Source organism: Hemibagrus wyckioides, linkage group LG07 (genome assembly GCF_019097595.1).
Source record: "Hemibagrus wyckioides isolate EC202008001 linkage group LG07, SWU_Hwy_1.0, whole genome shotgun sequence".
In the NCBI taxonomy this organism is placed as follows: domain Eukaryota; kingdom Metazoa; phylum Chordata; class Actinopteri; order Siluriformes; family Bagridae; genus Hemibagrus; species Hemibagrus wyckioides.
This window is the reverse complement of record NC_080716.1, coordinates 32,617,803-32,640,308: the sequence shown is the minus strand read 5'-3', so window position 1 is coordinate 32,640,308 and position 22,506 is coordinate 32,617,803. Positions and strand designations below refer to the sequence as shown.

The 22,506-nt window shown below is 38.5% G+C and overlaps 1 protein-coding gene across 1 annotated transcript; it reads left to right on the top strand.

Moving 5' to 3' along the window:
• The first annotated feature begins 1,546 nt into the window (after nucleotides 1-1,546).
• Nucleotides 1,547-19,108, top strand: LOC131356317 (uncharacterized). Its single transcript, XM_058395219.1, has 5 exons — nucleotides 1,547-1,664; nucleotides 12,870-13,117; nucleotides 13,312-18,635; nucleotides 18,728-18,947; nucleotides 19,082-19,108. The coding sequence occupies exons 1-5, from the start codon at nucleotides 1,547-1,549 to the stop codon at nucleotides 19,106-19,108; spliced, it is 5,937 nt and encodes a 1,978-aa protein (XP_058251202.1).
• The last annotated feature ends 3,398 nt before the right edge of the window (nucleotides 19,109-22,506 follow it).

The following is a 22,506-nucleotide window of genomic DNA, read 5'->3' as shown; positions in this document are numbered from 1 at the left end:
AAAAGAGTCCTTCAAGATTCCAGATTGAAAGCTTTTATTGTTCTATGTGAAGGACAGTACAGTGATCCGAGTACAGATGAATTATTTCAGAGTGAGTCGAAGAGCAACCTGAAAACATGAATTATAATTATTGTACATTTATTTGGATTAGTAGAAATATCAACAACAAGATCGATCAGTTTTTTTGCTTGAAATGTTTTAGATTTTGCCCTCATGGTGTTTTAAAATGTCAGATAACGTTTTAGAAAACAGTTTCACTTTTATTACTGAACTCGAGAATAACTGCTGCCCTCTGCTGGTCAGATTCCGGAAATGCATTTAGAGTGATTTGATCTGCCTTTCCTTCTGAATTTCATTGTTCAGTTTATTTATTTATTTATAAATGTTTAATATCAAGAAAAATCGTAAACCCCCTGGACTAATGCTCCTGTATTTAGTTCACATTTTAGTTGTTGTTTTTGCTCTACACTGAAGACATCTGTGTTGTTGTTGTTGCTTTTGCTGTTGTTGTTGTAAACTGAATACATTGTTGTTGTTGTTGTACACTGAATACATTGTTGTTGTTGTTGTTGTACACTGAATACATTGTTGTTGTTGTACACTGAATACATTGTTGTTGTTGTTGTTGTTGTAAACTGAATACATTGTTGTTGTTGTTGTTGTACACTGAATACATTGTTGTTGTTGTACACTGAATACATTGTTGTTGTTGTACACTGAATACATTGTTGTTGTTGTTGTTGTTGTAAACTGAATACATTGTTGTTGTTGTTGTTGTACACTGAATACATTGTTGTTGTTGTACACTGAATACATTGTTGTTGTTGTTGTTTTTTTCTGTACACTGAAGACATTTGTGTTTTCTCTTAAAGATAATAAATTTCCTGACATTTACATGTAGATGTGTTGAACTGCGTACACGGTACCTCTGGTGGAAGAGCAGGCAATTTTTATGTGAACAAAAGTATTGGAACAGCTACTGTTTAAGAAAGATAAATGAGATTATATATATATTTCTTTCTTAAAGAGTTCCTAAAGCCCCAAAACTCCTATGATTATTTTTTTCAGAGGTTTAGTGTAAGTGATGATGTGTGTAAATGAAGGATTGTTGTTAATCTCAGGCTTCAGTGTGGTTTTGTGGCTGTGTTTGAAGTCTAACTCCGTTTCTGGGAAACTAAATTTATAACCAGGCCTCAATAATTACGTCTATTTTATGACCAAAAGTCTGCTTCTGTCGCCAAACACCACATGAGAGAGAGTATGATGTCATTTCCTGTGCTGAGGTCCTACACTTGCAGTGAAAGCACATACAAAGAGGAGACTTTTACTTTCTTTCTTTCTTTCTTTCTTTCTTTCTTTCTTTCTTTCTTTCTTTCTTTCTTTCTTTTTCTTTCTTTCAATCTATGGTTAAAAGCAGAAATTATTTAATGAAATAAATATGAATAATAATTCTCAGGTAAGACTGACTCTGACCAAAAAAAACATTAAGTCTCTAACTTGTTAAACTACTTCTTATCCCCGCCCACATTCATGAAGCCCCACCCCCATGATCCCCCATGATGAAGAGGAAGAGGAAGAGGAAGACAGCACGAGCAGAGAGGATGAGAAGAGTTTTATAAAAAAGGAAGAAGAGAAGGAAAAGAAGAGAAGGATTTGGATCCTTAGTCAGCATTCCTGAATCTGTGTAAGAAAAGTAAAATCTGAATATTAATGTCAAATGATTTAGAAATATCTTGTAAAAGTCATGAAGTGAGAGCAGAGGTGCATGATGGGAAGTGTGAAGGTGGAGCTCTACCTGCTCAGCCAGCCATGATGTACTTAATGAAGGCTGCAGAAAGAGAAAAATGATCAACACTCTGCCTGATGAGGAACATTACAGAGAGAACAGCGCCATCTGCAGTCCTGAGTCAACTTTACACCCGTTTTATTTCAGGAGATTAAATTTAATAAAAGCTCTACTGAGAGAACGCCATCTTAGATCAATGTTTACATTTAATAAAATAAATAAAATCACCAATAAAAATAACCATGAATTAAATGTATGACCTTAAATGTTTAATGTTGAGGGAAATAATGAGATTAATACAGAAAAATGTAAAATGTAAAAAAACAACAAAAAAACCCTAGCAATAAAATAATTATATAAGTCCCTTAATTACAAATATAAATAAATAAATAAATACTCTAAATACATATAGTTAAAACATTTTACCAGCACATAATATTCTCATAAAAATATTCTAATTAAGTGTTTTTGTAAAAGGATTTAATGTCAAAAAATACATGGGATTTTTGAACAATGTAATCATTGTATAAGGGGAGGGGGGGGGGGGTGAGAGAGGGAGAGAAAGTGAGACAAAGAGTGAGAGAGACAGACAGAGAGGGAGATATAGAGAGGGAGGGAGGGAGGGAGGGATAGAGAGACAAAGAGAGAGAGAGAGAGGTTCCCCCGTGTGTGTGAGTGTGTATTGAGTTTGCATGTTCTTCAGGTGCCTCCAGGGTAGTCCATACAACGACCATCCTTTTGTGAAACCAGTCAAGTCCACTCTCAGACCTCAGCAGTCTTTGGACAAGGCAGATGATCCAGAGCCAAACACAACTTGCCAAGACCCTCTGTTATTGTTTTTGCCAAAAACTTACAACAATAAATTGATGGCTCAGATGACAGCACTCCTCCCTCTGATAAAAAGGACACGGGCACCACAGGCGAAATATCAACACAGGAAAAAACCCTAAATCGAAACACAAGAAGGAGGTCTTGTAACTGCAAAGTTCTTGGTTTGCTGGTTTTGACCCATTGGTTGTTGCCAGTTTTTCCTTGTCCAGTGTTTTGCGTGTTACATTTACTTTTTACCTGTTTGACCGGTTGGTCACAAGTGCGTTGCTTGAACTACAGACGGTGAACAAAATAACTGTGTGGTCAGTTGACTGTACACAAAATAGTTCATCTTTAAACAATACAAAAAAATATATTAATGTATAAACAGTTTTAAAAAATGATGAAAGGGTGTGCAGACCAACTATTTTATTTAGTATATTCCATGTTTTATGTTTGCAGGAGTTCAGTTTGTCTGGTTCATTACAAACTCTTTAGATATTTGTTGCTATTGACTATCAGTCTGATGGACTTTTTTATTATAACACTAACTACTTTACATTTGCTTTTATTAGTGATGATGCTCTGGGCTGCAAAGGACAGTGGGAGGGTTGAAGCAGATGTTGGCCCGTACAAACTTTATTCTTTTCGCACCCTGCAGGGGAACGAGTGACTTTCGGATGAAGTAAGAGAAGGAAAATAAGTTTTTCAACATATAAATACTGTAGATTTGCATGTTGCTTATAAACCTGTTGTCTACAGGTCATTGATGCTCCTGCACTACATTCTGGAGAAACAACAGGCAAGTATCAATTATGTCAACAGTTAACATTTGCCTATTTTGAGCTACATATTTAATTTATAAAAGACAAGATTATTTCTCTTTTACAGAAACCAATACGCCAGATGTGTGCAGTTGTGGCAACATCTTTGTTCACTGTCAAATTCTGAACTCTCATGAAGGTCACTAAATCAGAACATTGCTAACTTGCTCTTAAACCCTTCCCACAGATGAAATTTCCTGTGGGGCAGATGTGGGTATGCCCTGTGAATGTTGGAGCCCATTGGATGCTTGTGGTGCGTGTTCTCAGAAGCACATTGTTTTAGCAATGTTGCTTTGTTTATTTGCAAAAATGATTCTTTGCTTCTATGAATCTGTTGTCAGAAGATATATGCTGTACTCTTTATATCATATTATTAGGAACACTATATCATTGTTTAACAGTAAATACCTTGATTGACCCAAAAGGCACGTATAAATAAAATTCTGGGGTTTTTTGGTGGAGTTCTTCAGCTTTAGTTCTGTACCACGCTCATTGCATGTCATGGTGGATTGCATGCCCATGCTGAACTGAAGGGGTTCATGCTTTATGAGAGTTTATGAGAATGTCCTGACAATGTTTTGGTATTTCTGGAAATGGAAAGACACAAAAGAACTGATCTCCGTAAAAATGAAATGCATCCTGTAAAGAAAATGATTAAAGAACTGGATTTTACCAATCCAGACAGACAAGTTCTCAAAAGTGTATTAGTGCAAATGTCAGTACCAGTAAAAATGTGGTCTACTGTTACTATTCAATAGTCATTGAAGGATATCTTCCCAGGTTAACTCAAATTGCAACCTTGGTTGTTTTCCTGCTTCCATAATCAAAAACTGATGAAAACATCAACACCCTTCAAAAGTCTCTTGTAATCCCTTCTTTCTTAAAGAAATACCTGGACAATCATCTACCACTGTTTGTTGAGAATGCAATGAATGCCATTCATATGACCCACGGCAGAGTCCATGATCGAAAGATCTAAACGAAGACAGGTGGTGTTAGTCATGTGTGAGGACGTGAACACAGCAAATGATCTCAATGACAAAATTACAGCAGAAACCAAACATTTGGTACACGATAAGTGAAAGCCACAACATTGAGAACCAGGAGTTCAACAAGGGACAGATCATTATTTCCACTAACCTTGGAGGACATGAGACATGATGACTTTTTGTGCTACTCACGTACTTCCCCAATAACCGAAGGGTGGAGAAACAACACTTTAGAAGAACAGGTCGAAAAGTCACGCTGGAAATGGTCCAGGTAATACTGAACCATGATCGTCTAGCCATGGCCTACTGAGGCCATTCTACTGAAGTCATGAGGGAACTTGGAGAAGAATATTAATTATTAGAATAAAAGACAAGGAAGAGAAGAATATTGAAATTGAGAATGAAGAAAATGAAGAGATGTTCTCTACATTTTTTCAGATTCTTAGTGACATTGACAAGCATTATCAGCATCTATCTATCTATCTATCTATCTATCTATCTATCTATCTATCTATCTATCTATCTATCTATCTATCTATCTATCTATCTATCTATCTATCTATCTATCTATCTATTATAGTAGAAGAGAGAAGATAGACCTCTGAAGTGAAAATAAAAGATCTTTCACAGTAAGATGGACTACCATCCAGCACTGAATGCTTTGAAGGAATCATGGGGTATATGGCTAATACTTCACACAGACCAGATTAACGTACACAATGACCTTACAGAACTGAAAGAAAACCTCATCCAACACTTGCAGGACAAAAGTCGTAAACTTTTACAAGGTCACAGTGAAAACCTTTATGACCACATACAGCAGGCTTTAGGAAGAACTGCCTTGCACCTTCAAAACAAAAACAAATGTGACTATGGAGCAGAAACCTACTGGAAAAAAGTCTCTGAATCAGACAACTACTACAGAGCTGCTGCACTGTATAATCAGGCCTACATTACAATCAACATGGCCAGAGGGGGCTACAAAAGTGAAGCATGTTTATATCTAAAACGACCAGAACACTGAGCTTCTGTTCTTTCTCTGTTGTCTGTTACAAGGATGAAAATATCCCTAATGGAAACAAAATATCAGAAAAATACTTGACATGCTTGGATCGGGCAGTGGAGACTTCCAACCTGTGGAGCTGACACTTTACAGCTTATTGACTAATGAGGATTTTGTGTCTTTCAGTGAACTCAGTCTCTTTCATAATTATGGCCTTGCAGTTGTGTTTGAGGTGAAAAAAAAAAATTCTCCGATCAGGTCAGATGATTGGTTGATTGGCGATGATAATCCTGAAGAATGCCTTTCTTCATATGGGCATCTTGCCAGAGCACAGGAGAATCCCCAGGTTCGCTTTTGGGCAGAAGAACGCCGATGCTGGGTTCTCCATTTTGACTTAATCTTAATGTTCACTCTCACACAAAGTGCATGAAGGCTGCTCTGGCATCATTGCACCCCAGGGCTCAATTATCCAGATGACTGGCTCATCTCATGTCAAGTCAAGGGACATGACAGCTGGGCATTGAGATGATGATGATGATGATGATGATGATGATGGTTCTGGTGCTGAGGCAAACCTTCCAAGGTTTAGAATCTGAATCTGACAAAACGTTAACAGCTAGTAAAGTAATTACGATATATTTTGTAGTGTAGGAAATTTTAAATAACAAACATTGATATTACCTGAAGGAAAAACAATGAACAACAAAAGCTATGAGCCTCTCGGACTGACTGCAAAACCCGAGTGATTTTGAGGATTGTACAGGCAGTTACAGGCAGACTGGAAAATGAAAGTGAATGTAAGAATGCACAGTCAGTGGAAAAATCCCAAAACCAGGGAACAATGCAGTCATTTTTGGCCAAAAGGAATAGAGAGGACACACATGAGATGCAATAACAGAAATCAGAACATCATGGTGAGAAACCCTCAATTCTTTACCAGTAAGGTCTCACCATGTACCACTGTAGTGTAGGATAGAGTATGATAAGCACATGATAGATAAACTCACAAACACCAATATCACTATTATCTCTAGAGAATATTAAAGAAGAGGACCAGAAAATAGATTTTAAACAAGAAACCTACAGCAGGCCTACTCATGACGTGAGAAGAGGAAACATGATTGAATTTTAAACTATAATTTATCATTTTTATTCTGTTTCTATACTTCTATAAAGCTGCTTTGAGACAATGTCTATTATTAAAAGTGTTATACAAATAAATTGTAATTGAAAGGTGGCCCTTTTTGGAGATAACCAGAAGTTTGCAGAAAGGCAAGAACAGAAAACTTGCAAGGTGAAGGCCATTAATCTGAATCAATCTAACAGGACTTGTTATCTGCTCAAGTTTGTTTTCTCATTATCTCATTAATTGTCATTGATTTCTTATTTTTAAATTACCTAAAATTACTTGAGCTTGGTAACTAATTTTAACTAGCATCAGACTTTAGATTACATCATTTTACACCATCAGATTAGCTAGGTAAAAGGCTAATTTTAGCAGTTTAGCAGAATTATGCAACACTTTCTAAATTTAATTTCCTGTGCCCACTGCTAAGAGCTTTGGCTAATTTGTCTCCAGTTAAAACCTCTAAAGTCACAGGTTACTGGGTTTGTGGGCTACTTTCTGAATTTCCTCTTGATGATGAGTGTTAAGTGCCTTGCACATTTAAAAACAGACATGAACATTTAGTTTGTCGCCACATCCTGACTTGCAGTTGTAAAATAGACGGCTGGTGAATGTAAGTCAACACTAGAAAAATGTTTCAAATAGTTTTGAACACAAGTTGAAAACAAGGTAGGAGAGAAAGTATGACATGGAAAACAGTACCTGCAAGTTTTACTGTAATAAATGTTTACATTGGTGGACTTTTATACTTTCCCATTGGAAAGTATTGGAACAGGAAGGGCAATTCTATTATTTATGCTGCACTTTGAAAACATTTGGATTAGAAATCTAAAGATGAGACGACCGATCAGAATTTCATCAGCTTTTATATCCTGATATATGCATCAAGATGTGTTCACACATGGTACCTTTGGTGTCAGACCACTTAAATTTTAGGTGGGAAAAAGTACTGCAAAATATTCTTCTTACAGTAAATAACACTTAATATGTGATTGCATATTTCATTCTTGTAATAACTCCATCAAGCCTGTGATTCACTGACATCAACAAATAATTCCAGGTTTGCAGCTTTTTTCAGATGTCTTTCTGAAATGAAACTGAAATACTGCTGAGCTGGGTTAAAGGCTGCTGACTGATGATCTTCCACTTTATTCACCCGATAGAGTCTGTTGTTCAGTTGGGTTTTAGGTCATTGTCCTGGTACATGATGAAGTTCCCCAAAATTAGACTAGATGAAGGTGTTATAGATTGATGTTGAAAAATTAAATGTGTGTATATAATAGTCCAATATTATATAATTATATATAAATGTATAATTATCCAGTCCTTTTTAAGAGTGTTATGTGATGTAATGAAAATTTAAATAAAAATAATTTTCATATCTTAGCATATTATAAACGACTGCAGTAAAAAAAAAAAGGGTAGTTTTATCACTTTCTAATGGATATACTGTGTATTCATTATTTATTCATACTGTATATTAATTCATGGTATTTTAAACCTGTGTACGTTTTTGTGCATCAAAAATATCAATGAATTGAAGCCCAACACGCCAGGGTGTGTTACTGAAACGTATGGAATAAATCATTATCTTCTAGACCAATAACAAACGGGCTATAAATACTGTAGTGTAACATGAGCGCACTCATTAGACTGGACCAGTAGACACAGGATGCTCAGATGATCACCGTGACCGTAAAATCAAGACGTTAAGGACGTTTTCCAGTCCAGGACATTTCTCCGGAAATTCTCCCACCGCTGAAAAGGTTGTAAGTACTGGCGCTTTATATTAAAAGATAAAACTAAAGGAAATGCGTTATAAACCTCCAGAAAATCGGGGTGATGTTAATTCGATTTCAGATGAAAACATCCACAAAATTGACGCTCAGGATTCAGGAAAAGGCTGAAAATTTATTCATTTTTTTCATCCTCCATCCTCCATCCTCTTCCAGTCGCACCACTGCGGAGAATTCTAATCAGGTTTGCTGGAGCAGTTTCACTTTCGCTTTAACACACAACTAAACACAAGGTACAAACTGCTGCAGTGTGAGATGGGTGTGGTTGGGAGTGGAGGAGATTTTAGGATTTAAAGCTGAAACCAGGAGACACTGTGGGTTTTAGCAAAATGTTGCTTTTTGATTCATTCTCTGAATTCTGGTTGTCTGTTTTATTGCATTCCCATGATCAATCAGTCAGCCAATCAAAATGAATGATTGACCTTTATGTTCAGGGGATATATCTATTTTTTTTTTTAATTCCCAAATGTATACTGTCTATATTTGTTTTTGTTTTGTTTTATGAAATTTACAGTCAAACATTATTGGAGATATTTTTAACTATGTTTTCATATATTATTTTTTTGCTAATGTATAAATGTCTTTTTGTAAGAATTTCATGTTTTACATTTTTCTCACACTCAGACATTTAATTTTAAAATCTAAAAAATTTTAACAACTTTTCTTTTTGTGAGTGCTGTCATTTCCACCACAACCAACCCTGCACACATGATCACACTGTGTCAGTGAGGGACTACATTTAGTCATTAAGGGCAGACCCCTTACAAAAATAACCTACAGGAATCCTGCAGGATTTTCATTTTTTCTGCAGGATACCTGCATATGTAGGAATTATGAAATTCTGCAGGACAAATTGATATTATGTGCAGGCAATTCCTATAGGTTTTAGAAACATGCAGGAAGATCTAGCTTAGGAATCCTGCAGGAGTTTCATTTTTTCTGCAGGACTCTGACAATATATGCAAGAAATTCCTACAGGTTTGAACCTTTTAGCATAACAGGAACATCCAGCACACTTGCACACGTTAAAAATCCTGCACAATTTCATAATTCTTGCAGGACTGCTGTGCACCTCATGCAGAAAAAAAATTCAAAAAGAAAAGTAGTTTTCCTGCAGGAGTTTTTAATTATTTTCTGTAATTGTAAAGAAAGAAAGAAAGAAAGAAAGAAAGAAAGAAAGAAAGAAAGACTTAATATCTACAGATTTTATTTACAGGATAGGCTACATAAAGACTGGACAATAAAACTCTGATAGTTGCTGTAATTATATACTGTATTTTTATTTAGATTGATGTACTTTGAATTTCATGGAACAATTTTTGATATAACAGGCACTGGCTGTTGGCAGCAATTAAAACACTGAGTCCTAACAAAATCAATAAACAAAGAAACAAATAAATAAATAAATAAACAAACAAACAGTAAGAATAGATTATAGGCAATTATAAAAAAAATAAATTACATTAAACTATTTTTTCTCCACCTACTGGTGTAACAGTGTAATTTACATTAAGCACAGATAAACATTTTTTTTAGAGAAAAGATTTGAGTCACAGAGATTCTCATGCTTCTTTGATGTCCTGCTCTTTTCACATAGCCTATTCGAACACATAGCCCCAACCATCTTCTGAAGATCAAGTCCTACTTTTAGTAAATTATTTTTTCGTTATAATACTCTAAATTACTGTTCTGTTTAAAAACACTAAACTGCTGTCTTTGTAACACAAACAAATTTAAAAAAAATTATTATTATTATTTTTTTGCTGTCGAGGATAAATAAACCAGTAGATAGGCCAACCTCCTTATTTTAAGAAATAACTATATAAAATAAGCTTTATGCATTGTTAACAAAAACATTGTTCTGTTTTGTATTTTCACTGCTTATAATTGATGCCAGTGTACTTTTTTCTTTTTTTCTTTTACTTTTTATCTTCAAAATAAGAGTACTTAAGAGTAAATAATTTAAATCTGACAAATAATATTTCAACATAAACTCATAACCAATATTCATAAAGTTATAAATAATTCATAAAGTTCACTGTAGCCTTAGATTCCTGTTCATGGCTTATAAACACACATGTATATATGTATGTATGTATATATCTTTTTTTAACATGTTAATTCTTAACATATCTTCATTACTGTACACTGATTGTACATTATATATATATATATATATATATATATATATATACACTATATTGCCAAAAGTATTCGCTCACCTGCCTTGACTCTCATATGAACTTAAGTGACATCCCATTCCTAATCCATAGGGTTCAATATGACGTCAGTCCACCCTTTGCAGCTATAACAGCTTCAACTCTTCTGGGAAGGCTGTCCACAAGGTTTAGGAGTGTGTTTATGGGAATTTTTGACCATTCTTCCAGAAGCACATTTGTGAGGTCACACACTGATGTTGGACGAGAAGGCCTGGCTCTCAGTCTCCGCTCTAATTCATCCCAAAGGTGTTCTATGGGGTTGAGGTCAGGACTCTGTGCAGGCCAGTCAAGTTCATCCACACCAGACTCTGTCATCCATGTCTTTATGGACCTTGCTTTGTGCACTGGTGCACAGTCATGTTGGAAGAGGAAGGGGCCAGCTCCAAACTGTTCCCACAAAGTTGGGAGCATGGAATTGTCCAAAATGTCTTGGTATGCTGAAGCATTCAGAGTTCCTTTCACTGGAACTAAGGGGCCAAGCCCAGCTCCTGAAAAACAACCCCACACCATAATCCCCCCTCCACCAAACTTTACACTTGGCACAATGCAGTCAGACAAGTACCGTTCTCCTGGCAACCGCCAAACCCAGACTCGTCCATCAGATTGCCAGATGGAGAAGCGCGATTCGTCACTCCAGAGAACGCGTCTCCACTGCTCTAGAGTCCAGTGGTGGCGTGCTTTACACCACTGCATCCGACGCTTTGCATTGCACTTGGTGATGTATGGCTTGGATGCAGCTGCTCGGCCAAGGAAACCCATTCCATGAAGCTCTCTGCGCACTGTTCTTGAGCTAATCTGAAGGCCACATGAAGTTTGGAGGTCTGTAGCGATTGACTCTGCAGAAAGTTGGCGACCTCTTCGCACTATGCGCCTCAGCATCCGCTGACCCCGCTCCGTCAGTTTACGTGGCCTACCACTTCGTGGCTGAGTTGCTGTCGTTCCCAAACACTTCCACGTTCTTATAATACAGCTGACAGTTGACTGTGGAATATTTAGGAGCGAGGAAATTTCACGACTGGATTTGTTGCACAGGTGGCATCCTATCACAGTTCCACACTGGAATTCACTGAGCTCCTGAGAGCGACCCATTCTTTCACAAATGTTTGTAAAAACAGTCTGCATGCCTAGGTGCTTGATTTTATACACCTGTGGCCATGGAAGTGATTGGAACACCTGATTCTGATTATTTGGATGGGTGAGCGAATACTTTTGGCAATATAGTGTATATATATATATATATATATATATATATATATAGACATTTTCTTTATACCTATTTATTATAAATCCTATTACACCTGTACATAAGACAGCCATTCACATAGCTGTACATCTTTATTGTAATTTATTGTAAATATAATATGCACTCATGCACTTCTGGTTGGATGCTAACTGCATTTTATTGGCTCTATACAATGACTGTGCACGAAGACAATAACGTTGAATCTTATCTAATCTAATCTATTCTAATCTAATAAGAGGAAGAAGACTCATACAGAGTCTGAGTCTGTACATACAGAACTCTAATTCGCAAAACCACCCACCACTCAGTAATTGACATTTTTAAATAGTTATTTAATAGCAATATAATCATTGTTTTATTTCTTACTTATTGCTGTCAATATTCATTTTAGAATGGGGGCATCAGGATCGCTGGAAGGAAACATAACTGTTGAAAATAAAACTCAGTACAAATGGACCATCTGCATTGATTTTACGGGGCTGCCAGCTAAGTATATGGTATATTTTGTAGTAATACACAGTCAATATAAAATTGTATTAATTGCAGTTAAAAGTTATTATAAAATTACATATGTATTATGTATAGGAGTGTTTTGTTTATTTCTAACATTTTTAATGCATGTCATTATTTAGGCTTTAACATCATATGTTTGTTCCTGTATGTTTAGGTTACAGTTGAGGGCAATGAAAAAAAAGTACACAATTTCATTGTTCCCATCTCCGCTGTCAGCACAATCTACATCTATGTGAAGTATGGCGAGTGTTCAGCAACAGACTGTTACATGAATCCACATTTGTGGTACAAGATTGACCTAAGAGATGCCCCATGTTTCACAATTCGAGAGAGTGGAGACCGCCATCAGATACATCTGGACTGCAATATACCTTATGAGACAAAAAATTCAACGTGCCCAAATTATGGTTTATAATTCATTTGTGGAATATTTTATAAGACATGTCCACAATACAACCCAAATCACACTGTAGTAATTTTATTTATATTTTTCTCACAGTCTTCAATATCTGACTGTTATCAGCTGCACTCAACTCATTTGTACCTTTCCTTTCAACCAGGAAAAATTAAAGATGATGCGCGAGAGGAAAAAGAGAAACGTAAACAAGAGGAGCAGAGGCGACAGGCCCAGCTTGAGCGTGAAAAACAAATTGAGGAACAGATTAAAAGGGAAAGTGAGCTTGCTGCAGAGAAACTTTCAAAAACCACAGATACACTGAAACAGAAACAGAGGCTGAGAGGCCATGAGTTCCATCACCAAACGCATATAATGCAACCGACAGTAAATACTGAAATTGAAAGAGATGAGGTAAAAAATTTTCTTTCAAATTCTAAATGCAATTTCCAAGTAAATACAATTTCAAATTCTATTAACGGTTCACAGTTTTTCATAAATATTAATATAATTAGTTAAATAGTATTAACTAAGTCTTTAAATGTTATGATTTAGTTGATGGATGTTTGTGTGTGTGTGTGTGTGTGTGTGTGTGTGTGTGTGAATAGGCTGCAGAAATAGGGAAGAAATTCTCAGACCTCCTGTGTGAATATCAAATCATTGAGGAAGACCCAGAGGAGACATTAGCAGGCAGGATGAAAACCCTGCAAAATGAGTTAATGGTGGAGTACTGTAAGAAACACAACCTGTCCAGTAGCTGTGTGTTTTCTTTCGACACTTCAGTTGGTTATGAGACTCTGCCTCTACAAGATAGACTGACAGTGCTTGAGGCAATAATGTATTTATTTTTCGAGGAGGATGAAAATGACCACAAACATAAACATGACCGGGATTTCCTCTTGGATGTGCTCGAACTGTTTCAAGACGATCATCCGTCACTTGCCTTTAATCTTTTACAGAGCGTTCTTCAAACTGATATTCAACTTTCTACACAGAGTAAAGACATTCTGTGTCGGATTGCGTTCAACAACACATGGAAACTGCCAGAAATAACAGATTTCATGCGTTATGTTGTCGGTAAAGACAAAGATCAAGTGCAGGCAATACTTCACATTGCACAGACCTACAAGCTGGAGTATGAGATTGTTCTCCATGCTTTAGATTCACCTGATCCACCCAGACGGCTGAAATGGCATGTTGACACAGAGACAGACAAAAATGCTAATACTATTATTAGTGAAATGCGCAACTCAAACTATCCTGAGAATGTCCTGACAATACTAGAGGATGTTCTGGTATATCTGGAAATGGAGCTTCAAAAACACAAAAGAACTGATCTCCATAAAAATGAAATCCAGCATGTAAAGAAAATGGTTAAAGAACTGGATTTTACCAATCCAGACAGACAAGTTCTCAAAAGTGTACTAGTGCAAATGTCAGTCGCAGTAAAAATGTGCTCTGCTCTCACTATTCAAAGGGGTAAAGAGGAAATAGTCATTGAAGGATATCTTCCCAGATTAACTCAGCTTGCAGCCTTGATGGTTTTCTTGCTTCCAAAATCAGAAACCAATACAGGTTGTCTTCTTGAAATTGGAACAGGTGAAGGGAAATCTTGTATCTTAGCCATGCTTGCTGTGATCCATGCCATTCGTGGTGTAAAGGTGGACATTGTGACAAGCTCTCCAGTCCTCGCTTGCCGTGATTTAGAAGAATGGAGCAAACTTTACAACATGTTCGACATAACGTCATCTGCTGTTCCTCCAATGCTGAATGATGTCTCATCTGAAGAACAAGATGATCTGACTCAGGAAGCATACAAACAAGATGTAGTGTACAGTACTGTTGGAACATTTGCAGCAGATACACTGAAACAAGAGTTTGAGAAGAAAACATCTCGTGGAGACAGGAAGTTCGAGTTGGTCCTTGTGGATGAGGTTGACTACATGACTTTAGATAATGGAGTTCAAATAACATTTCTGTCCCATGAGTCCAGTGGCCTCCAGCATTTGGAGCAGGTCCTAGCCAGCATCTGGGCCATTATATCTGCATGTCGACCAATTGAGGTAGAAGAAACTGGAGAGACCATGTGGACAACAAGAGTCCAGAATTTTCACACAGCTGCCCTGATAGCAATGATTGGTTCAGATACAAATGATACGTTTTCACCACTGGAAATTTTGTTGCCAGGTATTGAATTAGGCTTTTACTCAGAGGAAGATTTTGAAAATTTGAAGGTCTCTATTAATGAAGAAGGAGAAAAGGAGCATGGAGCCATTGAAAATGAGGCATGGAAGACCATCATGGCCAAAACAGGAATAGAACAACAGTTTGACCTGCTCACTGTTCTCGAGATGGGGATGGAGCACAAGGTGGCATTTAACTGTTATATTTATCAGTCAGAAACTAGAAAAGCCTTTCAATTTGGAGAGCAAAAGACAAAAACTGACCAAAACATCAACATGCTGCTACTCGAGAATGGAAAATCTTGTGAGATCTTGTCTGAAAATTTGCTCATTGAAGCTACCATTAGTGAGGTGAAATCCAAGATTAAATACTCTAAACAATGCAGTTCAGAAGAAGATGATAAAGAGTTTCTTGTAATCCCTTCTTTCTTGGAGAAATACCTGGAAAATCAGCTGCCACTGTTTGTTGAGAATGCACTGAAGGCCATTCAGATGACCAAAGGCAGAGAGTACATGATTGAGAGATCTCTTAGTGCTCAGGGAATAGATGTTGATGAAGATGGTGAACACATGTACCATGCAATAATCCCAGTGGACTTTCAGGCCAGTGGAATGCTGGAGAAAAGAAAACGGTGGGGTGATGGACTACAACAATTTCTGGAGATGAAGCATCAGTTAACATTATCTCCATTATCAAATGTGACAAACTACATGTCAAATTCAAATTTCTTCAAAAGATATCTCAGAGGGAAAGGGATATTTGGTGTTTCTGGAACACTAGGGGGAGATGCAGACAAGGGTTTCCTGGCAAGGCATTACAAAACGGACAGCTATGTCATACCAGCTCATCAACGTCAAAAGGTTACTGAGCTGCCTGCAGTCCAGGTGAGAGGAGGTACGGAACAATGGATCCAAACTATTTGTGACACGGTCTCAAAAGTCTCTAAACGAGGACAGGTGGTGTTAGTCGTGTGTGAGGACGTCAACACAGCAAATGCGCTCAATAACGAAATTGCAGCAGAAACCAAACATTTAGTTACCATGTACACGATGAGTGAGAGCCACAACATTGAGAACCAGGAGTTCAACAAGGGACAGATCATTATTTCCACTAACCTTGGAGGACGTGGGACAGACATTAAGGTCACAGAGGAGGTAAATCGCTGTGGCGGTCTCTTTGTGCTACTCACGTACTTCCCCAATAATCGAAGGGTCGAGAAACAAGTCTTTGGACGAACAGGTCGAAAAGGAACCCCGGGAATGGTCCAGGTAATACTGAACCATGATCGTCTAGCCATGGCCTACCGAGGCCATTCTATTGAATTCATGAGGGAACTCAGAGAAGAATATGAAATTAATAGAATAAAAGACATGGAGAAGGAGAAACTAGCTGAAATTGAGATGAAAGAAGAGCTGTTCTCTACATTTTGTCAGTTCCTTACTGACTTTGACAGGCATTATAGTACAAGAGAGAAAACAGACCTGTTTGAAGTGAAAGTAAAAGATGTCCCTTGTTACTTTGAGTCCTTTCACAGTAAGATGGACTACCATCCAGCACTGAATGCTTTGAAGGAATCATGGGGTATATGGCTAATACTTCACACAGACCAGATTAACGTACACAATGACCTTACAGAACTGAAAGAAAACCTCATCCAGCAATTGAAGGACAAAAGTCGTAAACTTTTACAAGGTCACAGTGAAAACCTTTATGACCACATACAGCAGGCTTTAGGAAGAACTGCCTTGCACCTTCAAAACAAAAACAGATGTGACTATGGAGCAGAAACCTACTGGAAAAAAGTCTCTGAATCAGACAACTACTACAGAGCTGCTGCACTGTATAATCAGGCCTACATTACCATTAACATGGCCAGAGGGGGCTACAAAAGTGAGGCATGTTCCTTACTCAAGGAGGCAGAGAAAGCCATAGATGTTTACATATCTGAAACAGCCAACACACTGAGCTTCTGTTCTTTGTCTGTTACTCCAGATTTTGAACCACACCACAGTGGCAGCTGTAACTTCCAAACACAAATGCAGGCAAGGATGAACATATTTAACTCATGGAAACAAAATATTAAAAAAATACTTGACATGCTTGGACCGGGCAATGGAGACTTCAGAACCGAGGAGCTGACACTTTACAGCTTATCAACTGAGGAGGATTTTGTGTCTTCTAGTGAACTCAGTCTTTTTCGTAATTATGGCCTCGCTATTGTGTTTGAGGTGAAACAGAAGCCCAAATTCTCATTTGATGCCCTGATTTGTTGTTTTCTTGGTGTGATTCAGGTTGTAGCAGGAGTTCTGATATGTGGTCTGTCAGCTGGTTTCATGTCCTCATTTGGTCTTGGCCTGATCTCAGAAGGTGTGTCTGACATGATGTCCGGAGTCATGGGTATGATAAATGGTACATTTCAATGGGCATCATGGGCGATATCTAAAGCAATAAATATAGGAATTTCCTTGGCCTGTGGGGGATTCCGTGTTCTCAAACAATCATTCTCTTTTGTGAAAAATGCTGCAAGTAATATTCTCAATGGCACCACATCCCTAAAAAGTGTTGCATCTAGTGCCCTCAGATCAGGAAAAAACTTGTTTGTTTCGACATGTAAATCAGCCAAATCAATGGTGTTCTCCATAAGTGTAAAGAACATAACAAAGACCACGGGTAAACTGAATTTACAATATGCAAGGAAATATGCTTTTCAGGAATTGGCAATTCAAGGGGTAAACACTGCTGTGAACAAATGCATCGATGCTGCAGTTCAAAAGACATTCCAACAAGGATTTCAAGATATTTTCAAGGAATCTGTCCGTTCAACATTACAACAAAATAAAGAGTTTGTCCAAACACTCACAGATTTCATCTGCTCAGGAATTCCAAAGGCCGCCTTGCAGAAGGAATCTGGCTCTTACAAGATTAGCAAAACCCTAGAGAAGGAAATGAAGGACCATGTGGTTTTCAATACAAACATTGTCATGAATGATCTCATGGTAGACTGTAAACAGATTCATCAGGTGATTAACACACTCTCACAGGTGTGGGACAAATCAGCAGAGTTTGTTGCGCACCGCTCCCATGCCTGTATTAGGATGCTTATGACTACTGCAAGCATGTCCACCACCATTTATGAAATGTACAAATCCATTCCTACTAAACAGACCATTGACAGTAATTTTGTTCCAGCATTTTTGAAGTCCTTGGGTGAGGAACCTTTATTTGAGACATATGACAATGATGGAAGGGACAAACTGGACGATGTGAAACGTCTTAAAGATGAACTCATTGATGTAATTTCAGAAGTTCTTTCCCAAACCATGGTGGACAGTTTTTCTGGGTCTGCCTCCTCCATGTTTACAAAAACATTCACTCAGCGACTAAACTCTGCTACTGGAAAAGTAGTTGGTAATTTACTGGGAAGACACAAAACCCAGAGTTTCTTTGTCAATCAGAAGCATCATCATGATCTGAAATCTGCCACTGAATGCAAGAAAAGATCTCTGACTGAAGAAGAACTAAATGAACTCACATGCTATGCTAATAATATAACTGATGAACAAAAGCCAGCAACAACTTTAGAAGTCCATGTCCTCACAAAAAGTAACTTGCTGGATGGAAAAGGAATTTGTCTGACTGTAGTAGATGATAAAGGAAAACTTCTCACAGAGGAGACCTACCCAGGAACTGACCCAGCAGCTGGTACTATCAAACTTGTGCTGACAAAAACACCTCAGACTTCTTCCGGGTAAGGTCAAACTGTATTGAATAGAAACAATACACAATGACTATTTTCTTAATTGCTGCACTTGTTTGCATTATTGTTTTTGTGTCTTACAGAAAAGGAGGATTTTGGAGTAAATTGACAGACAGGGTTATGGGGAACGACACACCACAAAGTGGCCACATTGACATTATTCACAGTGATGACTCATGGGAAATTGTAAACTCCACAAATCAGAACTGTCTGTTTCATGCGGTCATCCAAGCAACAGCTAAGGATCCAAATGTTGATATAAAACAAAAAGCTGTAGAACTCCGCATCAAAGTCAGTGAGGAGGTAAGTTATTCAAGAAAAAAAATGTATATGGAAAGAATAATGTGTATGCCCATTAGTGCAGCTTTAATGGATCCTACCACTGGTATCTCAAACTAAACCATGAAGATGCTATTCTTATTTCCTCTTTAATGCAGTACAAAACCAGTCACTACTGGTATTAATCTCTAACACACAATGAGTTTCTTAAATATTTAGACATTTACAGTATTATTGTCTGTCTACTACAGAATATCTAAAATCTGAATCAGAAATAATTAATATGCATTCAAAGTTTAAAGCTTGTGTTTATCAGTGGGACAGTGCTCTCTGATCCTTGCTGACCACATCTTCTGCTTCCATGGCAGTGTGTTGCAGCAGATCTGTTCCAGGGAACGATTGGCATTATTTAGCAATAGATCATTATTCTCATTAGTTGAAGTTGCCACCTTTGCCAGTACTCCTGCAAGAGCCATTAAACAGAGACACAGAGACTGAAAGCAATCTCCAGTTGCCATATGGTCCTGTGAACAATCAAATATATATAAAAAAAAAACCCACAAAGCTTTCTTTAGCTGAGATTGTGGACTAATATGCCATTAGTGAATACATTTTATTTCCAATTCACTTCAGGTGAATATTGAATGTTAATGTTTATAGTGGCAGGCCTTAAACCAGATATTTAAATTTGATTTGTATTGTCGAATGATAGTACTAAAATTAAATTCTGTTACAAATTAAATATCATTGGAAGGAGACTTCATGAAAGAAATCGACACAGTCCTCGGTGCCTTCCCTTCTGACAGCACCCCTCTGACAGTCCTTGGTGATTTCAACCTCCCATGCGACAAGCTTCAGTCTTCTAGAATTGTGACTCTTCTGAATTCATTCTCCTTGTCATTCAATAGCTGCCCTGAACTGATCAAGAGAAAATGTCCTGGATCTGGTCTTTATTTGTCCTTCCCCAGCTACAGACATGACTGCTACGCCACTTCACATCTCAGATCACCACTTGGTATCCTTCACTATCACTCTCCCTATCCTACATAAATGTAACTCCCAGCATCTCTCCTTACCCATTGACTCCTCTTCCTCTGTATCAACCTACACACTATCATCTCATCCTGACCATGTCTCCTTTACCTCCCAACTCTGTAGCTGAGTAGGACTCAGCTACAGACAGTCTCTGCCCTCTGTCCACTGTCCATGCATTCCTGTCCAAATTTTCTTCAGACTTGACTTCCACCAAGACTGCCTTCTACAAGGAAAAGCTTGAAGCTGGTCATTCTAAGACTGGACTACTGCAACTATCTTCTGGTAGTTCTATCCCTGAATGCAATTCATCCACTGCAAATGATTAAAAATACAGTGGGAGGTTCCCTCCCCTGGCTTCTGGTAGCTGCATCAGATTCACAACACTGATACTTGCCCACAAAAAGAATGGACCAGCACCATCTTACCTCAAAGCTCTTATTACTCCTCACACTGCACCTCGCTCTCTCTGATCTACTAGCACTGCTTAGCTGGTCCCACCATCTCTGAGGATAAGAGGTAGGTATACATCTAGACTCTTGTCTGTCACCGAGGTGGTGGAATGAACTTCTCTTAGTTATCTGAACAGCTGAGGCTTTGGCTTTCTTCAAACGACTGGTGAAGACCTACCTCTTCCTGAAACACTTACACTAGCTCTTATTTTCCCTGTTTGTTTTACGTATTAATAAATATAGATAAATAATAAATTAATAAATAAATTTTTCTGTAATTGTCCTCCCAACAGAGTTTTAGGCTGACGGTATCGTAAGGTATCCTAAGTGTGTCACCTAATTAACCAGTGTTGATGTTCATTGATAAGAGACCTCAAAGCACTTTTATACTGTATGTCACTCTGGATAAGAGTATCTGCCAAAAAGTATCTGCCATTCACAAAAGTAAATGTAAATCATTACAATTTATTAAGTTACTGTCATAAATGAGGTTATCAAAACATTTAAATGCATTTTCTTGCAGGTAATTTTAAGCACTTCTTAGCATTTTGTTCTGCTGCTCAGCAAGATGAGTGATACAGCCTGGGCATTTTATAAGATACACATCTAAGGTCATGATCATGTAGTGTTAATGTTACTGTTAGTCCACAACTAGTTCCAGAAGAAAATCTGTGGCTTGGAAGATAATTAAATACCTACAATGATGTGGAGTAACCTGAGGAATGTTGATAGTGGTTGTACTTGAAATTTCTGTAAAGATTCATTAACTTTATTCATTGTCTCCTGCTTATCCATAGCCGGGTCGCAGGGGCAGCAGTCTTAGCAGGGATGCCCAGACTTCCTTCTCCTTAGCCACTTCCACCAGCCCTTCCGGGGGAATTCCAAGGCGTTCCCAGGTCAGCCGAGAGACATAGTTCCTCCAGCATGTCCTGGGTCTTCCCCAGGGTCCCTTCCCAGTTGGGCATGCCCGGAACACCTCCCCTGGGAGATGTCCAGGAGGCATCTGAAACAGATGCCCAAGCCACCTCAACTGGCCCCTTTTGATGTGGAGGAGTCTCCCAGGTGACAGAGCTCCTTACCCTATCTCTAAGGGAACGCCCCACCACCTTGCGAAGAAAACTCATTTTGGCCGCCTGTATCCGGGATCTTGTCCTTGACCATAAGTAAGAGTAGGAACGTAGATTGACTGGTAAATCGAGAGCTTCGCCTTTCGGCTCAGCTCCTTCTTCACCACAACAGACCAGTACATGGAGCGCATTGCTGCTGCCGCTGCACCAATCCATCTGTCAATCTCACGCTCCATCCGTCCCTCACTTGTAAACAAAACCCCGAGATACTTAAACTCCTCCACTTGAGGAAGGAACACCCCTCCAACCTGGAGGGGACAAAGCACCTTTTTCTGGTCGAGAACCATGGCCACAGATTTGGAGATGCTGATCCTCATCCCAGCCGCTCCGCACTTGGCTGCGAACTGCCCCAGCGCACGCTGTAAGTCCTGGCTCAAAGGAGCCAAGAGGACAACATCATCTGCAAAAAGCAGAGATGAAATCCTATGGTCCCCAAACCAGACTCCCTCCACCACCTGGCTGTGCCTAGAAATTCTGTCCATAAAAATAATGAACAGAACCAGTGACAAAGGACAGCCCTGCTGGAGTCCAAAATGCACTGGGAATAGATCTGAATTACAGCCAGCAATGCAAACCAAGCTCCTGCTCCGGTCATACAGAGACCGAACAGCCCTTAACAGAGGGCCACGGACCCCATACTCCCAGAGCACCTCCCACAGGATGCCACGAGGGACACGGTCGAATGCCTTCTCCAAGTCCACAAAACACATGTGGACTGGTTGGGCAAACTCCCATGAACCCTCAAGCACCCTGTGAAGGGTATAGAGCTGGTCCAGTGTCCCACGGCTAGGACAAAACCCACAATGTTCCTCCTGAGGTTCATCTAAAGGTCAGACTCTCCTCTCCAGTACCCTGAAATAGACTTTCCCTGGGAGGCTGAGGAGTGTGATCCTCCTATAATTGGAACACACCCTCCTTTTGCTTCCACAACCACCCGGGCTGCAGCTCGCTTGGCCTGCCAGTAGTCATCAG